Genomic DNA, 22844 nt, shown 5'->3' with positions numbered 1-22844 from the left:
TCACTTAGAGTTAACTCATGTGATATAAATGAGGTGACTATAATGAGCTCCATAATGTTCTAACACACCTACAAAGGGGTTAGATACATTTCCCAAGGGAAATCGCACCCTTGTTATTCTGATTTACCTCATAATGCAGCTTGCAGTATTTCCCTGTAAAACTGCCTTAACGTCACACAGTTCATAGAGAAGATGAAAAGTCCAATTCTTGTACTTTAATAAGTGCAATTACACCACTCATCAGAAGTGTATTATTTGATCACACAATACACCTGCCTAAACAGCAGCAGCATCAAAAAAGTAGAAAATTACACAGCCAGGCTAACCTCACTGCCCACACCAGTGATCAGAATAATGGAGGTATTAACACTAATTTACTGTGCTTTGTGCATGCTTTTAAAAAGCACATTCAGCCTGATACATGAAGCAGAACCCTTCAGCAGTATATTGTCCCAGAGTGAACGTAACGATGGTATACACCGCATTACAATGCTTACACATGCACACCACATGCATGTTAACTGTTGTTACCTCCTGGGCAGTCAGAAGGTATATGACAGAAAGGGCACTAGATCACAGTCTATCAGCATTTCCATATTTGTAAACTCTATTTTCAAGAATTTCATTCCCTATCTCCAACATAAAAATGTACTGGGGCCTTGGCACCCTGAGGTGTGTGACTGGAGTCCCCTGAATCACAAAGACTTCTTCCTAGATTTCCCAGGCAGCGCATGTTTTCATGCCAACTGCACCATCAGTGGAGAAGGGAAGGGTGCTTTCCCTCTGTTCCCAGCTGCCTGAGAACTAACAGAACATTAACAATAGAGGCCTGATTGATCTTGCTAAGCAGGTAGGGCCTTGGCCTACAGTCCCAAATCTCTACAATGCTATGGGACAGCTCCTGTTGCCACTGGAGTTAATGGGTGCTTTGCACTTGACTGCTAAGGCAGTAAGATTAGATCCTTCTTTTGCTGGACTCCACCCTCCTGTTCAATGTAAGAATACATTCTCCACCTGCGCGTGGAGGAAATAAAGGGATCTGATGAATCACCATTCATCAAGGAAACTGAACAAGGGAAAGTGCACTCCACACTTTTGCTACATAAAGTGTGCAGTAATTATGTGGAAATAGCCCAAAGGTATTATTTTGAAATCAAACAACTCAGAGTAAATGAGACACCCTGTAAGAACACACTGCAAGAGGGTGTGAATCCATTTAGCGCTGTTCAGTAAGAACATTGGATTTCTAATACGGTAGCTTACCAGAGTTCCTATGAGTAACAATCCTAGCGAAACTAAAGACAGCAGGAAATATAACATCGCAATGCTTCCAACTCTGGTCAGGTCCTGTGAAACAACAGAAATGACAACAACTCACACAGAGATTAAGGGATAGGACATAAGGGAACATGTGAGAAACTCTACCGATTGTTCCTGGTATTCATTTCACAAGGTTTTTTTTATATTGCCATGTTTCTTTAGCATAAACTCTATGATCCAGAAACCTTGGGGTTTTTTTTTACATGTTATGTAAAGTGCTACGTCTATTTACAGCACCATGAGCGAAATCCATGCCTATGCACGATGTGCTATCTGCAGGTCTTAAGTTGGCAGTAAGTAGTGCATAGGCCTCACGCTGGCCCTCAGCACAGGGGTGACTTTCATTCAATATGATAATCAATAATAGGAACAAAATCCCAAACTCCCACTAACTTCTACAGGAGTTCTGCTTGAGTAAGGACTGCAGGATTTGGCCCAGTACGGAAGTGCAAAAAGATCGAAGGTGAAATCCTGGCCCCGCTGAAGCAAGTGGCAGAACTCCCACTGACTTCAATAAAGCCAGGCTTTTAAAATTGGCTCATTAAGTACAGCTAAAGAGATCCATGTTGAAGAGTCACTTTCCTGAACGTTAGCCAATTGTTTCCACTTAACCATTTTAAAGCTTTCTTTTGCAAGGGAATGGTGCTATAATAAATAATAACCAATGATATGCATGAACATCTGTGCGAATGCAGACTGGTAGTATTTTTTTAAACTATTTATTTAGGAAGTTTCAATAGGTTTACAAATTCTTGCCACGTAAATACCAGAAACAAAACAACCATTGCAATAGTTAACTTTTGTTTAGAGACATTATATGGGAATATAGTCATCAGATCTTTCTATTTAACAGGATGTTACCATATTACAGAGTAAGCATCATTACACTACCTATGTCATTTCCAGTGATTTTATTAGTGAAATCTCTATATACACATATTTAACAGACGAGGTATGTCTGCCAAATGTTTATATTCAAAAATTGGAAAGGTGTGCTGGGCTTTTTTGCAGGTGAATGTACTTTCAGACTTGTCTTATTTTGCTGCATTCTGAGAATCACACTCCTCCATACTGAACCTGCTTTATGTTTTCTTTTATTTAAAGTCATCTAAGTCAGGACATTTCTGGGCTGAACAATTGATTTGTGATTGACATGGACTGCAGCGTGGGCCGTACAAGCACGCTAGGGACCCTGGGTACATACTCTCATTGTTAGCCTGTGCTTTAGCTATGCTAGCTAATGTTAGTGCAGGTATACCAGCCTATGCTGCAATCACATTTCTGACTGCAGTGTAGACACACCCTAAAGCTCTGTCTACATTAGAGACATTTGCACCAATGTAATTATACCGGTAACTCACCAGATTAAGTCACACTAGTGTAAACCCCGCATTAGAGTGGTGTCACACACTAGGAGTTTGCACTGGGGAAGTTTCATAGATATAGTTTTGCCAATGCAAATGTTTCTAATGTAGACACAGCCTAAAACTCTTTTAAAAAAAGAAAATCAGGAGAATTACTTTTATTTATCATGCGGCTAATGATTTAAAACACATTTCAAATGAAATTACATAGGTTACACTCATCTTCTCCAGTGTGGACACATGGGTGTAACCGAGGCCAGAATCTGGCCCACTACGTTTTTCAATGAGGGCTGGAATTGAGCTGGTAAACTGTTCTGGTGAGTCTTGTGAGCCTCCATCAGCTTCTGCAGAATCTAAGATATTTTATTTGCCTTCATAAATTGAGTTCTAGCCCTTCCCTTATGGTGAAGTAAACCTTATGGGCTTGATTTTCCACTGCTTTGCTCCTTGGGTAATCTTTTACTCCTCTGTGAAACAGGCGCAAAGGTCTACATTCTGATTTAATAGCAGGGCCAAAAAGATTTGGCCTTGGATTTTTAAAGACTAATTTAATATACATTTATTTCGGGGGGAGGTGGGGGGGGTTCTTCTCCATTCCAGAGCAGATACACAGTACAGCAATCACCATGTTTTAATACAGTACATCTCTTTTATACATTTAGTCCAAGAAGATACCAAAATTATTACCCAAGGCTATTGACCTTAGCCCTGCACTTAAATAGAGAGAAACAAGCAAACTTACCTCTCCTGGATCTGAGATGAACTGTTCAAATGGTGTTAGCAAGTAGGACAGCAGGTCAAAGGCATTCTGAGCAGTTGGGATTGTCCCAAAACCACTGTACCATAACATCATGCAGAAAAGCTGTGCAATCAATCAGATAATACATAATAAGCATTCCTCATTAGACAAACATTCATTTTCATTTCAAGACTGCATAATTAACTAATTTAGTTCTCATTGATTTTATGTTGATCATCATTTTCACTTTAAGAAGTCAGGTATTTTCTATGCTGCAGCTTAACCAGAATAAAAAGACAGAGAGCCTGATGCAAACCAGTGTAGCTCCCTTGAGCTCAACAGAGTGACGCTGATTTACACCAACAAAACTCTGGCTAAGAGAATTTATAAAGAGAGATAGCATTTTATTCTTGAATTCTTAATGGAAGGCTATTAGAATGCATAAAATGCACAGCATACTACAACACAACTCTTATAAATGTATAAAGCTATAGCTATATCAAGACAGATATACATATAGATCCATACACATGTATGTTAATATGCAAAACAATTCATTTCAAGCAGTTAGGATTGTTACTCACAACATGGCTGGCACCAACCCCCCAAAACAAGGAAATGAACAGTTAAGCCACCTACATGTACATACCCTCTACTCCTCCACCCAGAGGCACAAACCTTATCATTACCATATCATATACCATGCACCACAATCTTAATCTACCCCTACCCACCCCCTTCTGTATGCACACTTAACCAGATTATCCTTCCCCAACATTATGGATGTTTGGTATAGCAGTTGGTTGTATTGGGAGAAGGCAGTCCGGCAAAGGGGTGTTTGCAGAAGGGTGGTTAAAGGGGGCGACAGAAGGCTGGTATATGCAAAGGGGCAGAGTTAAGGTTGCAATGGGTGGCCTGTGATGCATAGCAGTTGTAGTAATGATGAGTGTAGCACTGACTTCACTGCAGCTATGCCAATTGACACCAGCTGGGAATTACACAACAATACACGACTGAAATCTCTAACAACAAGAACAGTTTTAAAAATTCGGGTTTCATTTTGAGCTAGTTATAAAGTATGCTAGTGTCTTACCAATATCTGCAAGAGGGCGAACAAATATACGCCGCCTCCTGTCGTTAATCCATTCCACCAGGCAGCCCAGCCAGGCTGCAGAGTTCTCGGTGAGGCTTTCTGGGATTGTTCCTTCCCACTTTGCTGTCCTTGCTGTCCATCAGCTTCATCAATTGACTCCATCACTGTTGGCTTGGAGAGACCTTCAAATGCAAATTACATGTGCAGGGAATGAAAAGCAGTGTAACTCTGCAGCCGTCACGGAGGCTGTGAGGAATATTATTTTTGTAAAGATGTTGGTTACCTCTCAGTTCTGCATCAGTAAGTGCAGCTCGAGATTCAAGCGTCACACTCTATTAGTACAGCAGTATTCACTTACCTTCGTCAGAAAAAGTAAGCGTGGGTGGATAAATTATTTTTCTTTTATTTCTGTAGTAACAGAACCTGGGGCTTTGTTGTTAATAAATTCTCATTTACATTGCTGCATCTTTCTTTTCTTCTTCTTTTTTTTCCGAAGGAGCCCTGGGTTTGGTTCCCAGCTCTGGCCACTCACCTGCTGTATGATGCTGGGCAAATCATTTAATCTCTCTCTGCCTGTTTCCCCTCTTACCCATTGCCAGTCCGGTCTATTTAGACTGCAAGATGTCAAGACAGAGACAGTCTCTTACTATATGTTTGTACAGTTCCTAGCACAACGCAGACCTTGATCTTGGTAACAACCTCTAGGTGTAGTAAAAGTAATAAATAGACAGGTCTGATTTTGCTCTGACGGCTGATTACTATTGGTGCAGTGCCATTGGCGTCAATAGAGCTACACCAATTTACACCAGCTGACTGTCTAACCACAGAATAGTAGCATTTTATCCCCACTTTGTATAGGTGTAACTGAATTCACAGGCTGCGAGGCAGCAAGAAGTCAGGCCCATTAACGCCAATGAAATTACTCCTAATTTATACTGGTGTACATTAGAAGAGAATCAAGCCCAGAGATTGCCCTGTGACCAAGATCATAGCCATGGCAACAAATCCTAAACCAAGCACACCAGCATAGGATAATGGCCACAGAAGGGCTATCATTGTGGTTTGCTGAGGTAAGATTTCTTCAGGAGGCATCATCATTCGCCATTTATTTTTCTAAAGATCCAAAAACTGTAAACTTTGGGACAGATCCTCAGCTGGGTGTCCATTGGCCACAGCTCCACTAAAGTAAATAGAACAGTGGATTTACATCAGCTAAGGATCTGACCTTAAACACAGAAGATAAGACTTTATAGAAGCATGTTATCTCCCTTCTTAAACAGAATACTGTGTGGATGGACAGAGCCATAAGCTTCTTATTCTCCCTTATCCGGCTGTTCTTCTTCTATTCAACTGAAGGTCAGTGGGGGACTTATGGTGCCCCTGTTTGAGAGAACAAGAGATGAGCCCAGATCAAAGGTACCCACAGTACAACACACTTCTGCAGATGCAGTGCTGTGGACACAAGGTTTCAAAGGGGAAGCAGCATAGAGCACAGTATGCACAGCAACGTGGGCACACACAACTGACATTGGTTTACTTACATCACAATGAATTCTACCAGTATAACTTCTGCATACAGCTAGGCCTAAGAAAAGTTTCCTTGACTGAAGAGGAGTGCAGAGTCTGGTCCTATTATATGCAGAGCTAATAGTAGCACTATAGTTAAGGTTATCTAAAATGCCTTCAATATAAGCCCAGTTGCTTATAACTATGCCAAACTTAAGCAGTTTAGGTTGAAATTCTCCATGCTTGCTCTCAGCTTCAGGTTGATTTTTTAATTTTATTTCAGCAAAAAACAGCACAGTCATTTCCCAGGACATGACTAGGGAAAAATAAATAGCTTTGCCAATAGTAAACAATTTTCTCTACTATTTGTTGAAGAGTTCTAGTTTCTCTCTGTTTTGGAGCAGGAACTTGAAATTTGGTAGGAGTAATCCTGAGACGCGAGATGTGACGTTTGCTTTCCCAGTGAAAGTATACTCAGATCTAGCTGAGTTATACGCCTCTGAAAGTTTCCATTTGCACATGGTCAGTACATCTTATTACAGTTTGTACCTAAAATCTCTAAATATTCCATTTGCTCTGAGCATGCCCCCAGCCTCACTGACCCTTCATATGCACTGAGCAATTCTCCTAGACCCCACACACCTTCCTGCATGCCAACTGCACTAAGTATGCTCTCAGACCATAATGGGCCTCCTACATGGAAGTTATTTGGCTAGAGCTCCAGACAGGACACAGGCAAAGCAGCAGCAAAACACCTTTTCCCTTTTTACAGAAGGAATAGCTGAGGAGTTGCACAAGGTCACTTCTGGCAAAGTTGGAAATAGAATCCAGACACGACTTTCATTCACTTAGCTAATCTGCCTATCAGAATGAATAGCTCAAAGCTATGTGTTTGGCCGTGGTGTCCATGACCATGAGAACACAATCAGAGACAAGAACACAGGAATCCTGACTCCTAACATTCCATTGCTGTCTAGCAATAGTTGTGCAAGCAACTGGTAGTGTGTTACTTCCCCCTCTAGAAGCTAGACATATGAAAGATAATAGTGTACTACTGCTATTAGCTTTTCCCCCACCCCCTCCACACCTCAAGTGGTAGAGGTCTGTGCTATGCATCTAAAACTCATAGGTTCAAACCCTGCTGATGACTTATGTAGGGAGTCAATACGGTACCAGAGAATGGATGTTTTTATTTTCCAGTTTTCTATATAAAAACCTAGGAAATTACATACAAAATGTATGTTAAAATAATATTATGACTTCAAAGTCAAAAAGTCAGATGTTAGGAAATTCCAGAATTAAGGTCAGCCTTATCTATGCAAAGAAGTTACACCACTCTAATTAAAATCAGTTTTGAAAAAGTGTATCAAATGCAAATAAACCTATATAAGCCAATGTAAGCGTCCATGTAAACTTTTGTGCTGATTTAACTATATCCATTTTAAAACACACCTTAAATTAACCCAGTGCAAATCTGTGCGTTGACCAGATGACGACAGTCTTTAATTACATGGTCTCATTCCATTTGTTCTAGAGCAGTGGTTCTCAACCAGGGGTCCAGGGCTCCCTGGGGGGCCACAAACAGTTTTCAGGGGATCTGCCAAGCAGGGCTAGATTAGACTCACTGGAGTCCAGGGTGGAAAGCCAAAGCCCTACTGCATGGGTCTGAAGCCCAGGGCCCTGAACCCCATCACTCGATGTTGAAGCTGAAGCCTGGGCAATGTAGCTTCGTGGGGGCCACCTGTGGTGTGGGGCCCAGGCAAGTGCCCTGTTTGCTACCCGTAACTCTGCCCCTGGCCTTTATATGCAGAAAACCAGTTGTTATGGCACAGGTGGGCCATGGAGTTTTTTAGCATGTTGAGGGGGCCTCAGAAAGAAAAAGGCTGAGAACCCCTGTTTTAGAGGACCCCTGCCTCATTCAGTGAACAGAAAGAGCAGTGAATGAGGCAGAGAGCTGCAAAAAGAGAAAGGATATCAGGGTTAAGGAACTAGACTGGGACTTGGGAATGCTGGGTTTTATTCCTGGCTCTGCCACAGACTACCTATGGGATTTTCGACAAGACTATTATAATGCATGCATACAAAAGAGATGATTAAGGGTGCACAGTCAATCTAACTGTGGCATTTCCTAACTACTTTGCTGGACTTTGAAACCTGATTGTTCTTTTGACATAGTTTTTTGTGTGCAATGTTAGTAAAACATATTCCACCAAAACCTATTATTTTCATTTGGCTGTTTTTGGCAGCAGTCCATAACCATCCTGGATTCCTGGTTCACACAGATTGTGGTTCAGACACCATAAGACTTGGCTCGCTGCCAAAGTCCTCTGGCAAAAAGATCATTTTTGAGTCACAGTCCAATGCCATTACGAGCAGTCCTATGCTTGTAAGGCAACTTGAAATATCAAAATAGACAAAGCATCATCTAGAGCCATAATCTAACCTACTATCCCTGCAGTTTACAAATAAAGGATTGCCAGTCTGGATCAGACCAATGGTTCACCTGGTCCATTATCCTGCTTCTGAAAGTGGCTTCCAGCATGAGATGTTTTTAGAGGAAGTAGCAAGAAACTCCATAACAGATCCTCTCCCAATAGGAGACGTTTCTTCTTCACCTCACCAATCAGTGGTCAGTTTATGCCCTAAAGCATATACCCAGAGGATTTCATTATTGCTCCCCCTATATTTGTAGCACACTCTCCAAGCATATATGTAGATAGATAGACAAATAAGATGATAGTTAGGAAAAAGAGAAATATATATAGTATTCGGAATCTTTAGAGTACTAGAATCTTGACTGTATGCTAAAGGGCAGCTATAGTAACGATGAGTGAGATAATGATGCCTCGGAGCAACAGACATATGTGCCATGATTCAGAGATAAGTGTTTCAGATGTACAGTGTTGGGCTTATATTAGTGTGTACAAATCAGCACGGAACTCCTAGGGTCTGACATTCATCTTTTACATTAGTGGTTTCTGTGGAAGAAATACAAACCCTTCAGAGACACACATGCTGTAGTTTCCATTTCACCAGGAACCTTGTGCCCTCTCCAGTGGATGGATGTTAATGCTCAAGAGATTACTACAGCCCCATTTATAGTCAGATTTTACCATTTACTTTGGGAATAAAGACCCCTTCCCCTGCAAACTACAACAACAACGTTTCTAATGGTGGAAAAAATGTACTATACCAATAAAAACGTGAACACTTACACAATCATTACACATTTACTCATATCCAATATATTGTACATATGGGAATCTTATATCTGGGAAATCCTACAAAGGGATTTTTAATCAGTAAAATCCAAAAACCTAAAAAAAACGGTTACCTACCTTTCGTAACTGTTGTTCTTCGAGATGTGTTGTTCACGTCCATTACACATTAGGTGTGCGCGTGTCGCGTGCACGGACGTCGGAAACTTTTCCCCTCAGCGGCTCCCATCAGGCCAGCAGGTGTCCTCCTCCCCCCCCCGCCAGAGCGGTGCCCCGCTCTAGCGTATATATATCCCTGCAGGCCTGACCCTCCCTCGGTTCCTTCTTGCTGGTGACTCCGACAGAGGAGAAGGAGGGTGGGAAGTGTAATGGATGTGAACAACACATCTCGAAGAACAACAGTTATGAAAGGTAGGTAACCGTTTTTTCTTCTTTGAGTGATTGTTCACGTCCATTACACATTCGGTGACTCACAAGCTTACCATTGGAGGAGGGTAGGAGTCAAGTAACAATTGATTGGAGCACAGCCCTGCCGACCACCGCATTCTCCCTGGTCTGATGATGGACTGTGTAATGGGCTGTGAATGTATGTACCGACGACCAGGTGGCCCCTTTACAGATTTCCTCGAGTGGAACCTGCACCAAGAAAGCCGCCGAGGATGCTTGGGCTCTAGTCGAGTGAGCCCTGATCGCCGGGGCTGGCACTTTGGCGAGCTCATAGCATGTGCGGATGCAAAGCACAATCCATGCTGATAATTGTTGAGCCGAGATAGGCTGGCCTTTCATTCTCTCCGCAATGGCAATGAACAGTTGTGTCAACTTGCGGAATGGCCTGGTCCGTTCCAGATAGAATGCCAAGGCTCTACGGACGTTGGGGGTATGCAGGCTGCGGTGGCTTGGGTCCGTATGGGGTTTGGGGAAGAACACCGGTAAACAAACGTCCTGCCCCATATGAAATTGCGTGACCACCTTAGGGAGGAATTTGGGGTGCGGTCTCAGCTGCACCTTGTCCTTATAAAAAACTGTATAAGGGGGTTCCGAAGTGAGGGCTCTCAATTCCGAAACCCTCCTAGCCGATGTAATGGCCACTAGAAATGCTACCTTCCATGAGAGGTGCATGAGAGAGCAAGAGGCTAGGGGTTCAAAGGGTGGTCCCATGAGTTTAGTTAGGACCAGGTTAAGGTTCCATGTAGGGACCAGCAGGCGCGAGTAGGGAAACACCCTTTCCAGCCCCTTGAGGAATCGGACTACTGTGGGGGTGGAAAATACCGAAAAACCCAACTCTCCCGGGTGGAATGCCGATATGGCGGCCAGATGCACTTTAATTGAGGAGGGGGCAAGCCCTTGATGCTTGAGGTGCAGCAAGTAGTTCAGTATTGATGGGATGGAGGCCTGCAGAGGCTGTATGCGATTAGGCTCGCATCAGTGGGAGAACCTCTTCCATTTGGCAAGGTAGGTCGCTCTTGTGGAGGGCTTCCTACTACCAAGGAGAATTTGTTGTACCTGGTGGGAGCACCTATTCTCTGTATCATTTAGCCAGAGAGATTCCACGCTGTGAGATGTAGCGACGGTAGGTTTGGGTGGAGTAGGCGACCCAGGTCCTGCATGATGAGGTCTTGGTGCAGGGGTAGGGCAATCGGGGCAGTCGATGACAGTTCCAGGAGGGTCGTAAACCAATGCTGGCGCAGCCACGCTGGTGCGATGAGAATAACTGTCGCTTTGTCCCTGCGGGTCTGGAGCAGGACCCTGTGGATGAGTGGGAATGGTGGGAAGGCGTACCTCTGGCTCCCGCCCCACTGTATCACAAGGCATCTGCCAATGAGCCTGGGTTGAGGTTCTGGAATGAACAAAACCGAGGGTATTGGCTGTTGTCCTTGGTGGCGAAGAGATCCACCTGGGGAAACCCCCACCTCTGGAAAATTGAATGTAGGACGTCCTTTCTCAGCGTCCATTTGTGCATGTGGTACGACCTGCTGAGGCGGTCTGCTAACCCGTTTTGGACCCCCGGAAGATATGCTGCCACCAATTGGACTGAATGGGCTATACAGAAGTCCCATAGGAAGAGCGCCTCGTGACAGAGGGGAGAGGATCGGGACCCGCCCTGCTTATTTATGTAGAACATGGCGGTAGTGTTGTCTGTCAGAACTGACACGCTGTGGCCTTCTATGGTAGCGTGAAAGTTCTGGCAGGCGAGGCGAACTGCCCTTAACTCCTTCACATTGATGTGGAGCAAGTTTTCCTCCCTGGACCATAAGCCCTGGGTCCGCAGGTCCCCTAAGTGTGCCCCCCAGCCCAGGTCTGACGCATCTGTTACTAGTGTCAGGGTGGGCTGCGGTGCAGCGAAAGGGACCCCTTCGCAAACTTGCTGTCGATCAAGCCACCAGCGGAGGGAGTTTGACACCCGAGCTGGGATTGCCACTATCAGGTCCAAGGGGTCTCTGCTGGGGTGATACGTTTGGGCTAGCCACAGCGGTAACGGTCTGAGTCTTAGGCGGGCATGTCTGACTACGTGTGTGCAAGCCGCCATGTGTCCCAGGAGTTGCATACAGCATCTGGCTGTGGTCGTGGGAAATTGTTGGATGGAGGTTACGGCTCTTTGAATGGCCAGGAACCTGGGAACTGGAAGACTTGCTCGTGCCTCCACTGAGTCCAGGACTGCCCCTATGAAGTCCAGTCTCTGCGTGGGGATCAGTGAGGACTTGGGCACACTGACCAATAGACTGAGCTTGCGGAACACCTGTAATGCCAGTGCCACGTGGGAGCAGACCTCGTCCTCTGATCTGCCCGCGAGGAGCCAGTCATCCAAGTACAGGTATACCCGCATCTTTCTTTTTCGAAGAAAGGCTGCCACCACGGACATGCATTTCATGAACACTCGAGGGGCCATTGCTAGGCCGAAGGCAAGACCGTAAATTGGAAATGGTGTTGGTTGATGATGAAATGCAGGAACCGCCGGCGAGCAGGGCGGATGGCGATGTGAAAGTACGCATCTTTCATATCGAGGGCAGCGTACCAATCCCCCGGATCCAGGGATGGGATAATAGCGCCAAGGGAGACCATGCAAAAGCGTGCCTTCACAAAGAATTTGTTTAGTTTGCGAAGGTCCAAAATAGGGCGGAGATCCCCTTTTGCTTTGGGAATAAGGAAATATCTGGAGTAGAACCCTTTCCCCTCTTAGGTCTGGAGGGACCTCTTCCACCGCCCCTGCTCTGAGGAGGGCCTGCACCTCCTGTATAAGGAGTTGCTCGTGAGAGGGGTCCCTGAAGAGGGACGGGGATGGAGGGTGTGAGGGAGGGGGCGAGGAGAACTGCAGGGTGTATCCCACCTCCACCGTGCGAAGGACCCAACGGTCCGATGTTATACGGGACCAAGCACAGTAGAAATGGGACAAATGGTCCCTGAAACATAGGGGAGGGTCTGGCATGAGGGTCGGTACATTGTCCTCGATTGCAACTTCAAAATCCTTGCTTGTTGCCAGGCTGCGGCTTGCCTTGGCCTTGGCCTTGATTAGGCGTGTTGTTTCGCCTACGCCTGTTGTCCCTGCCCCTTCTGCGGTACGGTTCCTGCCTGGGGCAAGGGTGGTACTGTCTCTGCTGCAGCGGTTGGGGCTTAAAAGGTTTTCTCTGTGTTGCTGGGGTGTGCATTCCCAATGGCTTGAGGGTTGCTTGGGAGTCTTTGAGGCTATGTAGTCTGGCATCCGTTTGGTCCGAGAACAAGCCTGACCCTTCAAACGGGAGGTCTTGCAAGGTGTTTTGCACCTCTGGTGGAAGGCCTGAAGCCTGCAGCCATGCCGAGTACCTCATCACCACTCCTGATGTGATTGTTCTGGCAGCTGCGTCCACGGAGTCAAGGGAGGCCTGCAGAGAGGTTTTGGCCACTGCCTTCCCTTTGTCCCCTACGGCTGCGAACTCGGGTTGTGAACCCTGGGGCAGGGAATCCTTGAACTTGGAGACTGATGCCCAAGAATTGAAATTGTGCCTGTTCAGAATCGCTTGCTGGTTAGCGATCCTTAACTGGAGGCCCCCGGACAAGTAGACCTTTCTACTGAACAAGTCCAAGTGCTTTGCCTCCTTGGCCTTGGGGACCGGGGCTTGCTGGCCATGTCACTCTCGTTCGTTGACCGCAGATACGACCAGGGTGTCGGGTGACAAAAGAGGAAGTCGAACCCCTTGGAGGGGGCGAAGTACTTCCTCTCTACGCCCTTCGCAGTTGGTGCACTGGAGGCCGGTGTTTGCCATACTGTCTTATAGTTAGACTGTACCGTTTTTATGGGCGGGAGCGCGATTCTGGAGGGGCCTTCAGAGCTTAGGATGTCCACCATGGGATCCTCCTGCTCTACCGTCTCTTCTGCCTGCAACCCCAAATTGAGGGCTACTCGGCGGAGTAGTTCCTGGTGCGCCCGATGGTCAATCGGGGGAGGGCCTGACACTGTCATGCCTGCCACGGCTTCATCTGGTGAGGAGGAAGAGGTTAAGGCCTTCTGTGCTTCCTCCTCTAACCCTTCCTGCAACTTCTCACCGGCTGGGAGCTCCTCTGGAGTCTGTCCAGTTGAGTGGGCCTGAGATGGTACCGGGCTCGGTGCCGTGTCGGCTCTCTCTTGCTCCGGTGGTCTGGAGACTGTGGCCTCCTTGCGAGAGGAGGGGCGCCCCTGCGGGGAGCGGGACCGGTGTCCCGAGGGGCCGGATCTCGAGGTCCTGGACGGGGGGCCTTGCTGGTGGTAGGCCCACAGAGTCCAGAATGGCCACTGTCCTGGCAGGCCCCACTGTGGGTGCCAAGCGGCTTGGTGTTCCCTGCTGGCTGGTGCCCTGTGGGTATATCTGCTCGAATGGCCCGAGACTGCCTCAGAAACCACGGACGGTGACCTTGATGGCCACGGTGGTGCTGTGGGACGGTGCCGGTCCGGGGTCGGAGAGTGGTGCTTCCGTGACCGGGATTGGGATTGGCTCCTTGCCGACCTGGACCGGTACCGGTGTCCTCGGGACCAGGAACGACTGCTAGTGGTCGGTCTCGGGGATCGCGTGACTGACACGTCCCGGTGCCTGTTCGAATAAGGAGCCGGGGAACGCTGGGCCAGTGCCGGGCGCTTGCTAGGGCCAGACGCCTGTGAGGCTCTCTGCGCCGAGAATAGCTGGGAGTCCACCGAAGCGGAGCTCGACCGGGATCGGCGCTGTGAATGGTGCTGAGATGGGCGCACCATTGCCGGCTTGCCTCTGGATGGCAGTCTCGGTGTCGGCTCTTGATTGTCTTTGGCCTGGAGGGGGCTCTCCACGGACAATTCGATGAGGTCCCTTGCTGCCTCAAATGTGTCCGGCGTGGAGGGCTGTTCCAAAAGGTCCTCCAGCCCTTCCTCCTCACTCGATGTGCTTATCCTGGGGCTTAACGGGCCTTTCGGTGCCGGAGCCACTGGCACCGGGATCTGTCCTGGGGCAGCAATGCCCTGGGGCGCATTCGAGGTCTTCATGGGCGCTACCTTTTTATGCGGGGAGCGTCCTCGGGCCTTGGGTTGGCCCTTTGATTTTGTCGGCGAAGACGACCGGTGCCAGGGGGCGGTCCTGCTGTTTCGGTGCCATAGGCTTAGGGTGCCCTACCGGTGCAGGATCACGAACCGATGCCGGGGCACTCCGCACCGAGGCTGACGGTGCCGTGGCCGGATGCGTCGAAGTGGAGGGCTGTAATGTAGCCTCCATGAGCAACTGCTTAAGTCGAAAGTCTCTCTCTTTCTTAGTCCTGGGCTTGAAGGCCTTACAGATCTTGCAGCGCTCTTTCTGGTGCGATTCCCCACGACTCGTGTCTCCGTTGCCTTGGGGATCGCTGATCAGCATAGGCTTGCGGCACGTGGAACAAGCCTTGAAGCCTTGGGCGTGCGGCATGCCCCGCCACCCAGGGCAGCTGCAGTCACCATGCAGTGGCAGCTTGGCTGCATTGTGCCTTGACTCCCATTTGTCAATGGAAAGATTCCATGCCCTTCCCACACTGTACACAAGCCACTCATCCTGCTTTCTATCGGGGGGTGAAAATTTGCCCTATAGAGAGATAGCCAATACTAGGAAGCATCTGAAGTATGAACATATTGGCAGTATTTTAATGCCAGGAACATTACTGATGTTTTAGATAAACATCCTAGACCCACACAAGACGCCTACATCTTCTGATGTTAAAATTCAGCCACCTGTTGAAATCATGGTCACTGAGCTCCAGCTATCTACTTGGTAAATCTGTGATAAAATAGAGAATACTCAGTACATTTACACTATTTATAGTGGCCTGTCACTTATGGACACATGCATTTAAATTCTGTATGCAGGTGAGAGCCACTGGCACTATCCCTATGCAATCTCTAATGAAACCCCTTTCAAGTCTTCAAGTAACCAGGGGCGATGGCTGGGGATGAGGTTTAGTTCAATAAGCACACAGATGTCTGTCGGGTGTTGGCAACTTCAAGAATTTTTCCATAATGGAAGAGCAGCCTGAGCCAGACAGGGAAAGGTAAATGAGGCAAATAATCAGTGCTAGGAATGGATCTAGGAAGATTAGAAGGACGTTGTCCAGAGATTGCGTCATTCTCTCATACCTCAAATGCAATGAGGTGAAAAAGAATGGAAATCGGATAACTAACCTGCAAGCCAACGACCAACCTTGCCACCTTGAATCTCTCCACGGTCTGTAATGGGTGTGGGAAAATTGTGGTCTTCTTGGGATGGGGCATCAGAAGAGGACAGCTGTCATATTCATGTGTCACAGAGAGCTTTTTGTGTAGCAAATGGGTTCATTCCTGTCTCCCTTGGAATTTGACTGGTGGATCACTATCTCACAGCTCAAGATAGCTAAATTAAATGTCCTTATACTGGTCCTATGCCCAGTGGGCAGGCCATTAAATAAGATATGCCCTGTTGTTGCTGTTTATACATGGGTCTGATTTGTCCAAGAAAATCACTTCTCATGGTTTTTGTGCTGCCTGCTCATTGTTTCAAGATCTAATAGGTAACACTGAGAAGTATGGCAGCACTGGCTGATCTCTGCTGTGGCCTTGATGCTAATAACTGACCTCTGGGTTCTCCAACTCTTTCCAAATCTTCTCTAAACTACAGGCCACAATCCGGCATTGGCTGCTTCCATTCCGCTTTACCAGGGCACCACTGCATCTTTTTGACCTGCTGTCTTCAGAGTAGTCTGACAGGGGTGTCTCCTTCAAGCAGCTGGATAAAATGTTGGCCAAGAGAAACAGACCAGGGTTCTGAAAAGCATCTGTGTCAGAAGACAGAGTGACACAGTAAATAGAGTAAATGAGCCTCACAAATGTAAGACTCAGGGCGGGAGGGGAGGATTTACTCTGACTTAAATGAACTCGACTCAACATTTTAAATCCTCTTTGGAGCAAGTCCAAATTTTAGCATACACAGCACCCAAAAGCATGTGCTCGGTAAGCCTGTCATGTGAAACCACCAAGAGACCCGCTTCAGAAGATCAGGCAGCTCGGTTCAAACACCGGAAACAACTTGGATAAATCCATATGTCCCAATTTGTGCATCACTTTATGCTATAAGTCATCAAAGCAATTCTTAAGCCAGTTTGATATTTAACTGAAAGCCAATGGAGCTCCCCCAAGACTCCTTTGTGCAATTTATAATGTTAACTACAACACTTTGCTTCAGTTGGAGCCTAAAATAAAGGTGAGGCGACGGGGTTTAAAGAAGAAATAAAATAGGACAATGATAATTATTCTAAACAAGAGTCTGGAATAGCTTTGATTACTATCTCAGTTGCAGACAAAGAGAAAGTTCCCCAAAAAGGAATCAATCTGTATACCAGGGAGTTGATTTTCAGAGGTGCTGAGTCCCCTGTGGTATTTGTTTTGAGACTAAATTCGGTTTATTTGACACGGTCCTCATTTTCAGTTTTCAATATACTGCACATTTTTGCACTGAAAACACCTAATGCCTCAGAAAAGTTGAAGGGTGGAAAGAAACTGGAAGTTTTGATAGTTGTGTAGGGTACAGCTGAGATTTTCAATACTCAGTGAGACTGCTTGGGGTGGTAGCACATGCATATTAGCTAGATGTTCCTGCTAAAAAGATCAGTCCGGAAATAACTAACAATGTTGGGATTTAAATCTACCACCTTTAGGTTTCAGGGTTAACACCCTAATTGAGAGGAATGGGGAAGGTTACATCTTTCAGAACCATTGCTTCAGGCTCTCTGCAAACTCAGGAAGATATCACTCAATCTGCTTAGACTTGGTTCCCCTTTTCCATGCCATCAGAAAGGGTTAAAAAGATTTTACCTTTTAAAATTAAAGTTCAGACTTAGAACACAATTCTGCAGCTGTGGAATTGTGTGATACACTGGAACCTTGAATATAGGATCTTACATAAATGCACCTACAGATAGAAAGTGCCCACTTACTTTTCTTCAGTCTATTGTTGGAGCAATATCTATCTCATCCGCTCCTCCCTTCTGGAAGGAAAACAAAAAACAAAAATCCCTTTTTAGCTCTAAAAATGAAGACTTCAAATGCTTGGCCAGATGCTGGTGTGGTAGATGACAACCCAGAGATACCTGTGCTCATTCTTAAAACTGCCTTCCTTGCTATTAAGCTACCCCATAAGTGGCAGTTTGGACGAAGCTAAGTGACCCAGACTTAGCTTCATCTAAACTTACCTTGATAGGTACTTGTCCTCAGCATAGTCTGCAGACTATGGAAGAGGTTTAGTCGTGCGGATGGCAAGTGATGTCTGAGGAGATGTAGAAATTGCAATGTAGGGAAGTGGGCATTATCAGTGAATAAAGAAAGGCACAAAGATCAGGTCTCAATCCACCTCTCAAGTTTAGTGGTGCTAGAATTTGAGGCTGCTGTCTGAGGTCATCTCTAATGACTAGCAAAGAAAGAAAACGTCAAGAGAAACAAAAGCAAGAATCGAAATGAACTGAGAGTCCTTTCAAGTAAACCATGCAGAGGGAAGTCGCAGGGAGAAGTCACAGAACGATCAGAAGCCATTTAACAGGAGATCAAAAACCACATGAAAAATTAAATAATAATAAGGAATTCTTATATTTTAATAAAGCCTTTCATTCTACAGGAGCCCAAATGAGTTTATTAAGTTAACTATGGACTTTCAATGGGAAATGTGCAAGTGCAGCCAAGAAACAAGTTTGGACATATTGTTCTAGCTGTCTATACTGTAGAAATCAATTCCCCCCACTAGTGAAATGCAACCATCTCTGGGGTGGAATATGGCAGATGAGCAACAGGGCAGAAAGAAGCTGGCCAAAAAAGGTACACTTTATTGAAGATGTGGTAAAGAGATTAAGAAAGAAAATAGCGAGAGCATCTGCTGGTGGCATGTTCCCACCCTCATTTTCTTCTTGTTTTATGTTGTCTCTTGCCTTCTTTCACCCATCTAGTTAAGTTCTCCCTTTCTCCTTCTGCTCTGTTCCATCTTTCCCTCTCTCTAATGGCTGCTTCTTGGAGCAACTAGTCCTGGAACCCACAAGGGGAGAGGCAATTCTTGACTTAGTCCAAAGTGGTGCACAGGATCTAGCTCAAGAGGTGAATATAGCTGAACGGCTTGGTAATAGCAACCATAATGTAATTAAATTTAACATCCTTGTAAGGGGAAATATCAAAGAAACCCACTACAGTATCATTTAACTTCAAAAAGGGGACGTACCCAAAAATGAGGAGGCTAGTTAAATAAAAATTAAAGGGAACAATCACAAGAGTGAAATGCCAGCAAACTTCATGGAGACACCATAACTGAGGCTCAAACTATATGTTGTGACAAATCTCCGACCTTGTCTCAGTGGGTCCTGCGCTTCCAGGCAGATTTACACTAGCCTCAGAGGCTCACTGTGACCCTCCACTTAGCCCTTCTCTCTCTCTAGAGGCAAGAGTCACAGCCTACTGAGCCATTTTCATCATAAGCCAGCAAGGGAGGTGGGAAGAAGCAACCCTCCCTCGCACAGTCTCTGTTGTCTCTCAGTCTCTGTGCTTAATCGTGGAGAGTGCGGGGGGGGGGGGAGAGGGGAGGAGAAACGAGACCAGGCCCGCCCTCTACTCTGGGATCCAGCCCAGGGACTCTAATAGTAGCAGCTATTGGTAGCTGACCTTTTGAAACAGAACGAGTACAATTCCCTGGGCCTCTTCCCCACAGTACCCTTACCTCAGGGCCTCCTTCCTTGTTCCAGAAGGGTTTGTACTGTCAGTTTCTCCAGCAGCACAGCTTCCTCCTACAGCTCCTGACACACACACACCTCACTGACTAACTGGGAGGCTTTTAACTAGTTCCAGCCAGTCCTTGATTGGCTTCAGGTGTCCCAATCAACCTAGCTATCTCCACTGCTTTCTAGAAGGATCTTAATTGGCCACAGGTGTCTTGATTAACCTGGAGCAACTGCCATTTGGTTACCCTGGTACCAGGGATTTGTTTAGTCTAACATACCTGTTCCTCACTACTTTCCTACAGCCATCTGGCCTTGCCCCGTCACAATGTATACTCCAAATTTAAAAAACCCCACCAAAACAAAACAGTAAGAGCACCAAAAAATGCCACCATGACTAAACAACAGAGTAAAAGAGGCAGTTAGAGACAAAAAGACTTCTTTTAAAAATTAGAAGCCAAATCCTTACTGAGGAAAATAGAAAGGAACATAAACTCTGGCAAGTCAAGTGTAAAAATATTACAGACCACAAAAGAATTTGAAGAGAAACTAGCAAGAGATACAAAAACTAACAGCACATTTTTTGAAGTACATCAGAAGCAGGAAGACTGCCAAACAATCAGTGGGGCCACTAGATGACAGGTGCTAAAGGAGCACTCAAGGAAGACAAGGCCACTGTGGAGAAGCTAAAGGAATTCTTCACTTGGGTAGGGATTCCTACATATGAGCCATTCTTGTTAGGTGACAAATCTGTGCAACTGTCCCAGATTGAGATGTCTTGGAACAAACTGATAAATTAAACAGTAATAAGTCATCAGGACCAAATGGTGTTCACCCTAGAGTTCTGAAGGAACTCAAATATGAAATTACAGAACTACTAACTTTGGTATGTAACCTATCGCTTAAATCACCCTCTTTATCAGATAACTGGCAGATACCTAATATAAGACCTATTTTTTAAAAGGCTCCAGAAGCAATCTGGGCAATTACAGGCCAGTAAGCTTAACGTCAGTACCAGGCAAATCAGCTGAAACTATAGTAAAGAACAGAATTATCAGACACATAGATGAACACAGTATGTTGGGGAAGAGCAAATATGGCTTTTCTAAAGGGAAATCATGCCTCACCAATCTATTAGAATTCTTTGAGGGGGGTCAAAAACATTTGGACAAGGGTGATCCGGTGAATATAATGTACCTGGATTTTCAGAAAGCTTTTGACAAGGTCCCTCACCAAAAGGGTTTAAACAAAGGACGCAGTCATGCGATAAGAGGAAAAGTCCTCTCACGGATCAGTAACTGGTTAAAAGGTAGGAAACAAAGGGTAGAAATAAACAGTCAGTTTTCACAATGGAGAGAGGTAAATAGCAGGGTCCCCCAAGGATCTATATTGGGACCTGTGCTGTTCCACATATTCATAAATTATTTGGAAAAGTGGGGAAACAGTGAAGGAGCAAAGTTTGCAGACAGTAGTAAATTACTCCAGATAAGTCCAAAGATGACTGCAAAGAATTACAAAGGGATCTCACAAAACTGGGTGTCTGGACAATAAAATAGAAGATGAAATTCAATGTTGATAAATGCAAATTAATGCACATTGGAAAACATAATCCAAACTATACTTACAAAATGATAGAGTCTAAATTAGCTGTTACCACTCAAGAAAAAGATCATGCAGTCATCGTGGTTAGTTCTCTGAAAACATGTGCTAAATGTGCAGCGGTAGTAAAAAATGCTAACTGAATGTTATGAACCATTATATGACAAAGTATCATAATACCACTCTATAAATCCACTGTATGCCCACACTTTCAATACCGCATGCGGTTCTGGTCTCCCCATCTGAAAAAAGATATTCAGTAGAACCTCAGAGTTATGAACACCTCGGGAATGGAGGTTCTTTGTAACTCTGAAATGTTCGTAACGCTAAACAAAATGCTATGGTTGTATTTTCAAACGTTTACAGCTGAAAATTGACTTAATACAGCTTTGAAACTTCACTATGCAGAAGAAAAATGCTGCTTTCCCTTTATTTTTTAGTAGTTTACTTTTAACACCGTACTGTACTGTATTTGTGCTGTGTGTCTGTCTGTCTCTGTGTGTCTGCTGCAGTCTGATTGTATGCTTCTGGTTCCAAATGAGGATGTGGTTGACTGGGCAGTTCATAACTCTGGTGTTTGTAACTCTGAGGTTCTACTGTATTAGAACTGGAAGAAGTATGGAGAAGGGCAATGAAAATGATTAGGGGGATGGAACAGCTGCCATATGAGGAGAGAGAAAAAGACTGGGACTGTTCACCTTAGAAAAGAGATGAGTAAGGGGGGATATGATAGAGGTCTATAAAATCATGACTGGTGTAGAGAAAGTAAATAAGGAAGTGTTATTTACTGCTTCTCATAACAAGAACTGGGGGTCACCCAATTAAATTAATAGAGAGCAGGTTTAAAACAAACAAAGAAGTTCTTCTTCACATAACACACAGTCAACCTGTGTAACTCATTGGAAGGGAATGTCGTGAGGGCCAAAACTATACTGGGTTCAAAAAAGAACTATATGAGTTCATGGCTATTAGCCAAGATGGTCAGGGATGCAACCCATGCTCTGGGTGTCCCTAAACCTCTGACTGCCGGAAGCTGGGACTGGATGATAGGGGGCTACATCAATTGATAAATTGCCCTGTTCTGTTCATTCTCTCTAAAGCATCTGGCACTGGCCACTGTCAGAAGACAGAATACTGGTCTGACCTAGAATAGCCATTCTTATATTCTTAACCAATCTGTCACTCTCCTCTCCTTTGTGTGTGGAGAGCAGCAAAGGGGAACTGGATTTTAGATCAATGGTAGACAGCACTTCAGAGAGCAAGATTCTAATAGGTGTCACAATGCTGTCAGTCCATTAATACTATTTAAATATATTATTACTACTTATTTGTATATTTCAATTGCACCAGAGGCCCTAGTTAGGGTCAGGGCCTCATCATGCTAGGCACTATGTAATTACTAACATATGAAATCACAGAATCTTCCATACAGAGCATGAATTTTAAGAACATGTACTAATTAGTTTTAGCATAAAGGCAGTGCCTGGGCTTCCCAACAGGGATCAGGTCCCATGGTACTACAAATTCATAGCAAGAGAGAGTCTCTTCTCTGAACAACTTACAAGCAGAAGTATTATTTTCTCAGCCCTGGTCTACACTACGCGTTTAGGTCGAATTTAGCAGCGTAGATTGATTTAACCCTGCACCCATCCACACGACGAAGCCATTTTTGTTGACTTAAAGGGCTCTTAAAATCGACTTCTGTACTCCTCCCCGATGAGGGGATTAGCATTGAAATCAACCCTGCTGGGTCAAATTTGGGGTAGCGTGGAAGCAATTCGACGGTATTGGCCTCCAGGAGCTATCCCAGAGTACTCCATTGTGACTGCTCTGGACAGCACTCTTAA

General features: G+C 45.3%; 1 protein-coding gene across 1 annotated transcript in view; it reads right to left on the bottom strand.

Moving 5' to 3' along the window:
- IGSF22 (immunoglobulin superfamily member 22) overlaps positions 1-22844 on the bottom strand; it is a 198022-nt gene that overhangs the window by 101024 nt on the left and 74154 nt on the right. The window contains 3 exon segments of the mRNA XM_054025882.1: positions 1264-1347; positions 3427-3546; positions 4517-4698. Coding sequence (XP_053881857.1) covers positions 1264-1347; positions 3427-3546; positions 4517-4698 — 386 coding nt within the window.

Source organism: Malaclemys terrapin, chromosome 4 (assembly GCF_027887155.1).
Source record: "Malaclemys terrapin pileata isolate rMalTer1 chromosome 4, rMalTer1.hap1, whole genome shotgun sequence".
NCBI lineage: Eukaryota > Metazoa > Chordata > Testudines > Emydidae > Malaclemys > Malaclemys terrapin.
The sequence above is the reverse complement of the archived record's forward strand: the minus strand, read 5'-3'. Positions and strand labels throughout refer to the sequence as shown.